Source organism: Microtus pennsylvanicus, chromosome 17, assembly GCF_037038515.1.
Source record: "Microtus pennsylvanicus isolate mMicPen1 chromosome 17, mMicPen1.hap1, whole genome shotgun sequence".
Lineage (NCBI taxonomy): Eukaryota > Metazoa > Chordata > Mammalia > Rodentia > Cricetidae > Microtus > Microtus pennsylvanicus.
Genome location: NC_134595.1, coordinates 30,634,506 through 30,644,550, shown reverse-complemented (window position 1 = coordinate 30,644,550; position 10,045 = coordinate 30,634,506). Strand labels below are relative to the sequence as shown.

Genomic DNA, 10,045 nt, shown 5'->3' with positions numbered 1-10,045 from the left:
CTTCTAAAGTGAAAACTAGGCTTTCTTAAACCCACAGCTCTACTCTCTAACTGAAAGTCTGTTAGAGTGCTACGTGGCTTACGGCCCATCAGCCTCCATCCTGGTCCCACACCACTCAGCTGACCACACTCTGGCAGTGCCCTTCAAGTGCCCAAGTGGTGGGCACTCTTAGGAGGCCCCAACGACTGAGCTTGTGGTTTTTTTCTTGCTTTTTTATTATTCACAAGACTGAGATTGTTTAAATGTCATAACTTATATGAAAATAAGCTACATTGAAATAAATTAAACACAACGGAGACGTGCTTCCGACATGGCTCAGATAGGATAGACAAGCCCAGGGAAGAAAGCCAGGCAAAGGCAAATGAGCAGAGCAGATTCCTAGATTCCAAGAAGTCTGCTCTGCGCTCAACTCAAAAAGCCAGAATTAAGAACAAAAAATAAGTTTAAACCCCAGTGTTTGTTCTTGTGTCTCCCATTTACCTTTGGGAAAGTATGGGAAGGTGGCCGCCCCGGGGCGGCAGAATACCAAGTGGTGGGTTTGTTTCATCTGGAATGTGTGGGTGGAGACCTTTGGTCCTATCCCTTTCAAATACTGCAGCTGAGATCCAGTCTATATAGATATCTATGTACAAAGTAGGGTCGTATAATAAATATTTAGTGTATCTTCTGGTGTGGCCGTAGCCCACTTTAAGCCCATCTAGTGAATATATTCTCAATTTGCTTGGGATGTCCACATCTGGGAGGTGCCTTTGAGTTCCGCTTCAAACAGTGGAATCTGCCACGGGTTCCCTCAGGTGTTAGGGCCTCTCCACGACGGTGTCCACCCTGGCTGGGTCCTCAGGGTCGGGCCTGCTCCAGCTGCTGGTGTTGACTTCGAATAGCGAACCTGCTGACGTGAACGGGGATGGGGACGACGATCTTGGGGTTCCGGGAGGGCTCCCCGGTCTTGGAATTGGCATTGCCTGCCTTGACGCGTTTCCACTTGGCCCGGCGGTTCTGGAACCAGATTTTTACCTGCACCTCGCTGAGTTTGAGGGCGTGGGCGATCTGCGAGCGCTCGGTCAAGGAGAGGTACTTTTTGCAGTGGAATTCTTTCTCCAGCTCCAGCAGCTGTTCGCTGGTGAAGGCAGTCCGCCGCCGCCGGTTCTTGCCCGTGGATGTAGTGCTGCCCGCTGCACCACCGCTCTGCGGGGTCTCCTCCAGTGCGTGGCCGGGATCTTCCTCCTTATGAGCGGTCTGGCCAGGCAAATTGTCATCTGAGCTGTAGTCCACATCGCTCTCCAGAGAGAAGCTCTCCTCCTTGCCCTTCGGGTCATCTTCCACCTTTGACTCGTCTTTCCCTTGCCCTCGGACAGCCCCGACTGAAAGCAAAACCAAACGGCTTTTATTACATTTCCAACACTGCCTTTCCTACCCCTTCCCACTTGGGCACCTCACTCCCACCCCCAGCCCCAGCAGATTGTTTTTCTACGACATTAACACATTGTGATTTCCTGGGCTTTGAGGAGTGCGGCGGCGGTGGGGGGGGGGGGAGCGTGAGAAAAGCTCAAAGGAGAGGAGGAGACAGCAGAGGCGACAGCCCTTTGCCCAGAACCATCACTCAAGGGGCCGACATGCCTCCCGCGCGAGCCCTCCCAGCCTCTGACAGCTGAAGTAGAAGGATGCAGCTTGGACCCGAGGCCCAAGAGAACATCCCCTTTTGTTTCCCCGGAGTCCAGGGCTGTTTGAGGACCAAGGGAGAGTTCACGATCCTTCCTGCCACCATCTGAACACTGAAATTTAGTGAGTCTCAATTTCACCACAGCAGAAGTGGGATAGTAAAGTAGTGCCGATGTCAGACAGCAGCTTTCTTGAGACAGATCGTTTGGGTCACCTTAGGAGAAGTTCCCTACCCGACAATCCATACGCGCGCCCGAATGCATGTACACACACACACACACACACACACACACACACACACACACACCTGGACAGTTTCTTAAAAATCTGATTCTCTTGGACAGCAGAGAACCCAATAAAGACATGTTAAGTCTCGACTCTCTTGGGTACATGCGCAACTGAAATAAAAAAAAAAACAGCCCAACAGGCCTCTGCTTAAGGTTGCAACATATCAAGGACCCTCAGTCATCACAGTGTGTGTTGAGGGGACAGTTTAGATTGGGCCAAACGCGCCGCCAGAAGCGTGGCCCGGAGCAACTAGCAGGAGATCCCTAAATGCCTCTCTTCCCCCAAGACCCTGCTTGTTGCCTGGCTTTAAATGCCCCTTGGGAAGCTCCGCTGAACACCCCCTCGGCTCCTTTAGCTAATCCAGCGGAGGTAGGGCGGGGGCGCGGCCTCGTCCCCGGGGTCCCGGCGGGAACCCAGAGCTGGCCCGCCCCCACTCCCTCCCGTCCCCGCTTTCCGGCTGCGCGCGCCGCCGACTCACCGAGCGACGCCTGCACCGCTTCGGCCGCAGAGAAGGCGAGCAGCGAGCCCTCCTTGGCCAGGAAGGCTTTGCCCTCCTCCGCATCGGCTTGGAGCGCCTCGGCTTTGTCGAAGTTGCCACCACCAGGCAGAGGCTGCGGAGCGAACTTGCGGGCGGCCGCCGCCTCTTGATGCTGGGGCGACGCCGAGAAGCCGCCGGGCAACGTGGCCATGAGCGTGGAGGTGAGCGCCATGCCCTGCGCCAGGCTGGAGCAGAAGCCAGTGGGCAGACTGGGGATCTGGTGGTGAGGGTGCGCGGGGGGCAGAGCCGGCTGTAGCGCAGCCTGGGGCAGCGCGGGAGGTGGTGGCGGCGGCGGCGGCAGCACCACGGGCCGATAGGGCATGAACATGGGGTAGCCGGTGTAGACGAAATGGCCGGGGCTGGGTTGCGGCGGGCTGCCGATCAGCGAGTCTATGCTAAAGGCGGTACTACTCCCCAGCGGGCGCTGCATCATCATCAGCGACGGCGGGAACGCTGCGCTCATAGACGCGTTCGGGAGAGGCCAGGGAGAGACGAAAAGTCCCCGTGCCGCGCCGCCGCCTAGAAGCCCTCCGGACGCCGGGAGCACCCGACAGAGGCCGAGCGGCACCCGGAGCGTAGACGTCGCCGCCCCTCAGTGCGGGACCTGCAGCATACCCGGCCCGCGTGGGTGTAGCCGCTGAGCGCGGTGAGGCAGTGTGCCCGCGATGGAGAGGGCGCCGGGGCCTCGCGTTTGCTGGAGCCGCTCCCCAGTGCTAGCTCTTCGGAACGTACGCGTGTTGTGTCTGCGGCTCTCGGCCCGGCTACCAGCGGTGCGTGTGTCCGTCTGTCCGTCCCGCAGTCCGTCGTCTCCCACGGGCCGCCGGAGAGCGCGCGAAGCCGGCGCACTTGTCTCTGGCGGGCGCCGCCAGCACCTTTAAATCGCGCTCCTCTTTCTCATTCACATTTTGCCAGCTGCCCAGCCGAGCTTTTGTCACGTGGTGTTGAGTACCACCTCCCATTGGCTGTGCCGGGAGAGGCAGGGCAAAATTAGGGCTCCGCCCCCTTTACCCAGGCTGGCCGCAGGCGGGCTGCGGGCGCCACCGTTGGAGCGTGCAGGCCTGGGAGCCCAAGCCCGTGTTCCTGCACCACGCAGCGCAAACTTGAGAGGAACCCCTGCTACATCCTTTGCTCAGATCCTCGAGTCCCTGGCATCCCCGTGGAAGCCGTCTCAGAGGCAGCTTGGAGCTGGCACCCGCCCTGAATGGGCCAGGAGTGTTTTATTTCCTTTATGGTCTCTATAGCAGAACCCTGTGTGATGCTCACTGTAGCCAGGGGTGCTCTGGTTGTGCCAAGGGTCCCGGCAAGGTCTCCTGGGTTTTGCCTCTACAGGTTCGCTCCTAGATGTGCGCCAGAGTCCTGTAAGCCCCTGTTCATTACACGGAATCTGCCCAGTTGTTCAGGGCTCTCTGGTGGCGAGGAGGGCAGGCTGGTCCCCCCCCTCCCCCATTCCTAGCTGGGCCCTTCGTGAGCGATCCCTCCTCATTTTTCATGACATTCTTAATCATTGCACCTATTTTCCCACTTTGCCAGCGTGCACCAAAATAACAGCCACGATAATTATGATAATAAAGCGAGTCCTTTATCTGCTCCATCTTCAGGGAGGAATGGGGGGGGGGTTGCGACGCCTCTGGATTGTAGAACGTGAGATTATCCTGATGAAAGCTTTATGATGTTTGCTCAAATAAAAGCTGCGTTTTGTAAATAGGCGCTAATTAAGCACGTTGGAAGCGAAGGGAGCTCTCACCCTGGCTCCGCACAGTTCGATGACTCCAGGGCGCGCGGTTCCCCTTTGCCGACTGCCGGATGAAGCCGAGCCTCTCAAGACCTATCCCCCGTTCTCGATGATGGTAAATCCCCAGGAATTTGGGAGTCAAGAGATTGGCGGGATTGCGGCGAAAGGAAAGTAGATATTTACTGGTCCTCTTTTCTTATGTTGAAACAAACTTTCAGCTCTTGTGTTCCGTTTTAAATGAGATTGTTTCCTGGCAAGGGCAGGTTCTGCCAAGCGCGCCAGAGCGCGCAGGGCTTCCTCCGGTCCCCGGACCTCGGCTTCAAATTCCCTGGTCTAGACATCCTTCCGGAACTGCTGACAGCACCGGATCAGGGAGCAAAGAAAGGCATTGTTACATAAACCACTAAAAATCAGTTCACCCCGCGGAGCTGGTGGTTGGGTAGTTGGCCCATGTTGGACGTGTGTACGTATCACAAGCACATTTAATTGGGAGATAAAGATAAATCGATCTTTATGAATTTATCGACCCGATTCTTTGAAGCTCTTCTTTCTGCTTCTTTCTCTCCCTCTCTCTCTCTCCCTCTCGCTCTAACTCCAAGACCCCCCCGGGCACGTCTCAATCCTAGACCATCTCCTTGGGCCAAGAGTCTGGCCAGAGAGCAATTGCCCACCCAGAAAGGTAGGAGGCTTTTTGAGGGTGCGTCCTTCGGATCCCTAGGCCAGGAGAAAACTCTCTGGCCGGGCTGCCAGAGGCCCTCCTCCCCCACCAGTGTCCCCTCCCCTTCCCTCCATCACCCGGACAAAGACATCTCAAACGCCTTTCCCCACTCCGGGGCCGAAGTAATAGATGGTTTCGGCAGCAGGCGGTTTGAAAGGAATTCATTAGGGCACTGCCTGTATTGCGTCCCCTCACTTCACGCCCAGACCTCGGGATGGCTTAGGCAGTGTGAGGGGAAATTAATTCCCTTTGGGATACACGGGAAGGAGGTGTCTGAGGAGTCTTCCAAGCTGTAGCCCCTGTTTGCCCACAAAAGAAGATGATGGAAGCCCAAGGCAAAAGACTGGTTCCTCCATGAGCATAATAAATACTCCCTCTTATTATGAGATAGTTACAGTGACAGATTCTGATGCCATTACCTTGTTGTTAATCGTCCGCTGCCCCGCTCCCCAACTTCCAGAATAAGGGCTTCCTTGATTTATGTAGCAACAGCCGAGGATCTTCGAGCTTATCTCTGGGACGCCTGTGTAAGCAGCTACTCACGTACCTGGCCCCAAATACCTTCCATTTTGCCCTTTCACTGTGAAATATCCTTGTAGAGTCTTCTGTCGCTTGATTGCACCCAGAGATAGGGATTCCTTTGACTATTTTGGTGATTACGCTTAAAGTTCAGCAACAAGATTCTGAACCTTTGAATTATAGCCACACTTGAAGTAATTTGATGGCGTATTATTTGTATCCATAAATTGCCACGAAAAATATTGACTGCGGGGGTTATAATACTAATCTTTTATTAGTGAGTTCAAATAATTTTTCATCAATACGAATTTTATTTACTAGTGTGCTTTTCTCGAATGCTATGCAGTAATATTTTTCTCATCTAATGCTTAACTGCTTAGAAAATGACTATTCGCATCATAAAAGGCTGCTTGTGTTTTGGCGTGATTAACAAGATTCAATTCCAGGACACCTCAGCTACGTGCAGAGCGCGGTGAGCCTGGCGGCTGCGGATAAAGAAAGCCTTTGGATTTACGGACGGGGAGCGACAGGTACCCCTATCTGTCCTTGAAATTCCTATCCGCTTTGCTCGGAACTACCTCGAACAGCAGAGTCCAGCGAAACTGGACTCGGCCCAGGCTGCGCGGGAAAACCACCCGGCTCAGATCTTAGCAACTAGGCTCGAAGAGCCCCGCCCCCCTCCAATTAGGAAAAGGCAGGGCGCGCTGGGAGAGCTGGGTTCCCCAACTCCAGTTAACTTCTGCGAACTTTTTCTCTCGAAGCGTCCTTCTCAGATGACGACAGCCCAGTCCCAGAGGTACTTTACCGCTGCCTAGAGAGTATCGTTAGGATTGTATAAATGGCTTAGACGTTCGATAAAAGTGGCGGTAATTAAGTTGGTTCCACGTTTCACAGGTGTGTGAAAGCCAAGCACAAAATACGAACCGCACGAGTGAATGGATATTCATATTACCTGGAGGTGGAAGCGTCGTGCGGCTTCGAGGGGTCAACGAGGAGCGCTCCAGTCTCCGTGGATGCCGCGTGGGGAAGCCTGCAGGCCTCGCACAGGAGAAAAGGCTGCCCTGCCAGCAGTCCAGACCCAAACTTCAGGATGGTTTCTCGGGCAACAGTGTTGTTTTTATTAAGCAGGATTTTGAGTGGTCCTGACGGTTCCGTCATTGCCGCAGAACTTGCTCCTGGACATAGTTGGGAAATAGCTTGGGATGGTTTTTATTTATGGAGGGGCAATTGGGATTCACACCCAGCTAACCCAGAATCGAGCTTCCCCCGGCCCAAGACGGACTTACAAAGAGGCGCTTGTGGAAAACTCCCCATCAGACACACCAATTTGCAAGTAGCAGAAAGCATTGAAGCCTCATCTTTTTAAACTATTTTATTCAGCTTTTTTTTTTTTTAAATCTGAAAGCCCAAAATAGACTCCATGTGGTTCTAAGTGAAGTCAGCCCTTGGCTGGCTTTGAAATAGCTCCTGCAATTATGTAAAAGAGCCATTCACCAACAGGACGGAATTAAAAGGGATCTTGCCCGCTTCCCTTTCACCGCCAACCTCTCATGTTTGGCTTTTCAAAGCGCTTCCAACACGATGTCTTTCTCCAGGACAAAAGGCAGAACAAAAAAAGTCCCCAAACTTGTAAATTGAACGTCAAGGGAACTTTAAACAATTTAAAGCCCATAAATAATGATAAAGGGGACCTGGCAAAAAAGGCAAGCCCATTCAATTAATAGAGTTTCCCAAGCAAAGATCAAGTGGTGTATAAAATAAAAGTCTTTGCTTCCTTTATTCTGCTCCTTGACCATGCAGAAAGCAGGACAGGGGGTTTCTAAAGTGCCCCCAAGAAGAAGCACTTCCCGGGACAGTGTGTCCGCGACATTCTTATGTAGAAACTTTTTTTTTGTCCCTATCCTCAAAGTAGCTGAAACAAAACCACTGCAATCCAGAAATGTGAAGGGGAGGGGCCTTTATCCCCCCCCCTTTTTTTTTCAATTCTGGGAGCTGTAAAAATGTGGTCTCAAAGGCCGAGAGCTGTGACCTTCACACCTGTGCCGGTCTAGTCACCGCAAAGGGACAGGCCAAGCCAGCGTGGTGCTGGAGACTAGCCCTCGTGGGATCTGTTGATCATGGCTTCTGGGCGATCTTGCACACGGGGGATGGGGGCACACACAATCTTGCACCCGGCTTCGGGTGTGGAATTGGACGATGCACCCGGACTGCACCGTGCACTTAGAATCCTTAGAATCCACAGCTTCCCCACGCACTCCACTTGCGGCTGGATTCCCTTGGTGGGGATTCTGGTATGTGAGGACTTAAAGTGGGGATCCAGTTCTTTCCCTCTGTGTTCCTAACGGTTGGGACTGGGAACCTGTGACCTGAGGAAACAGCAGCTCACCGCGTTCTCCCTGGAGTCCCTGAGCCTATGCTCACTGTGCGTCTCTCAGGAAGCACTCAGCTCCCAAAGGGGCGCGCGCGGGGCGAGGCGGGGGGGGGGGGTGGAGATGAAGGAGTCAAATGTTCGCTTGGCCCGGGATTCCCTGCCAAGGAAGAGGCACCGCTATGCAAAGACCTGGCAGTATTTTGCCCAAGGACTGAGGTTAAATGGGTGTAGGACTTCCAGGGAGCCCACAAAGGGCATAGGATGCTGGGGGCGGGGGTCGAGGGCACAGGCCAGCAGGGGGGCTTTTCTCACCTGGCTTTCTTTCCCATCTGCTCTCTGGGCCCCACCTTTCGGGACTTCAAAAGTCCCCCCACCCAACCACCCGGAGCCAGGCTTTCATCTCTAGCACAGCGGGCCTTGTTTGCAGGACTTCACAGAGATGCTAATCTGGGGGCCTAGTGAAGGACAGCCTGGAAGCGAAGAGGGCACCGAGGGGTGAGCGGGTACTTGGCCTATGCTGGGGTCCTTGGGGATCACCATCCTGGTAACCCTCCCGCGGAGCTGGGGTCTGCTCTGGTAGGCATGCCGAGAGCTTGGAAGGTGGTGAGAATACAGTGATGGACTTGAGCTGGGCACAGCTGGCGTCCACTGCAGGCTCAAGGAAGGAGTGTTCTGTTAGCCTGCGGACCCAGAGAGATTCCAGCTCTCAAGAGGAGAGCCAGGAAACTACCTCTGGAATCGAGGGGCTGGCCAAGGACTTAGGTGTATCTTTTCCAGAGTTTAAAGTCCCCAACAAAGTAGAGGTTGTCCTTCTGGTAACCCTGCGCCACCGCCCGAGTCCCTTGCCCCGAGAGTTCATTAGCAAAGCATCTTGCAAGAGGGCACTGGATCCGCAGTTGCCCCCATCAGGGGCACCCTGCCCTTGAACTTCTGCAGACGCAGTAAGCAAGAGCAATTGCTGTTAGGAGGAGCTCTGTCCCTGAGAAATACTGAAAAGCAAAGGTTCCCCTCAGGTAAGAAACTGTGACCCAGAAAGGGTGTCGTCACTAGGCAGAGTCACGATGTTGCGAGTGGACAGAATGGAAAGAGGCTGGTTAAGTGGAAGGGGAAGACGGAATGGCTTCTGTTCCTCCTAACCAACGCCTAAGCTCAACTAGAAAATTCCAGGTCTGACAGCTCTGACGCTGACCCAAGCAGGCCCAGTGACCTCAGTCTACTGAAGTCCCAAAGGACCCGGCTGTCACTTCAGCACAGTCCTCAGAGAAGCCAGGCCTGAAAGCACAGCATTCAGGAATCTGAGGCCGGAGAATTGCAGGAAATAAAATTTAAAAAAAGAAAAAAAAGGAAAGACAAACGAAGTTTCCCAGAGAACCTGTCACCTTAGGTGATAGCCTTTTCCATGGTGAGAGCAAGAGGGGAGTGCATGCTAATTAGAGACATGGCCACGTACTAACCAGGATGGGAAGGGGAGATAAACATTGATCTGCTTTAGATGCTGTGCTCAAAACAGAGTATCCACTCGGAAGAACCAGGGGGAAGAGGTAGCTCACTTGTGCTACCTCTGAGACCTCTGAGGTAGGTTTTCCTATGTTGAAAGCATCCTCGACAGATCTTGGCTGTTGTATGTGCCTCTAAAGCTACCCAGAATTGGTGCCACAAACAGTGAGGAGAGTGGCTAGTTCCAGATGGCTGCGGGACATATCCACGGAGGATCAGATTCGTGGACCCCCTCATGTGGCTCCATTTCCAAAGGCAGGTGAAGGCTATGGTTTCTCCAGGGGCCTCCCTTTAGTGAGGCCAGAGCCATGGAGGGCTGAGCCCAGCCATGGAAGGTGGAGGAGGTTAGAGCACAGGAACTCCAGCCTCTCCTTCTGAGATCTGAAATTGCCCCTTAAATATACATTCCGTTTTTGTTGGCGATGGCAGAGATGACTTGATGACTTCCTTACTTTGGAAGCATATAGACACTTGGAGTTCCCTCTGGTTGAGCAAATGGAGAGGATTTCATCTTCCCTATGCCACTGCAGCCATCCCAGGGCTCTAGGAGTGATGTCTCCAGTTCCCAGAGTTCAGGGATAGAAGAAGCCAGAATGAGACCAGAGTCCAGATCCTACCATCCCAGGGATTGTTCAGCTAAGGGTCGACTTGCTTGAGTGGCAGAAGAGCAAATGAGAACTGGAGGGCATGAGGAGGGAGTTCTCTGGTCACAGCAAGAAGAAG

At 53.7% G+C, this 10,045-nt stretch overlaps 1 protein-coding gene across 1 annotated transcript; it reads right to left on the bottom strand.

Annotated features, from left to right (window-relative positions):
- Window positions 1–245: 245 nt before the first annotated feature.
- Gbx2 (gastrulation brain homeobox 2) lies at window positions 246–3,366 on the bottom strand. The gene is made up of 2 exons (XM_075951831.1): window positions 2,426–3,366; window positions 246–1,361 (listed from the first exon to the last, which is right to left on the bottom strand). Exons 1-2 carry the CDS (start codon window positions 2,946–2,948, stop codon window positions 838–840), a joined length of 1,047 nt encoding a protein of 348 aa, XP_075807946.1. The 5' UTR covers window positions 2,949–3,366; the 3' UTR covers window positions 246–837.
- Between the last annotated feature and the right edge of the window lie 6,679 nt (window positions 3,367–10,045).

Bases quoted from the DNA above. Each gene is read 5' to 3' on its own strand.
- Gbx2 (XM_075951831.1), bottom strand. From the start codon at position 2,948: ATGAGCGCAGCGTTCCCGCCGTCGCTGATGATGATGCAGCGCCCGCTG. The intron at 1,362-2,425 runs GTGAGTCGGCGG...TTTTGCTTTCAG, and splicing joins AGCGGTGCAGGCGTCGCTCG to TCGGGGCTGTCCGAGGGCAA.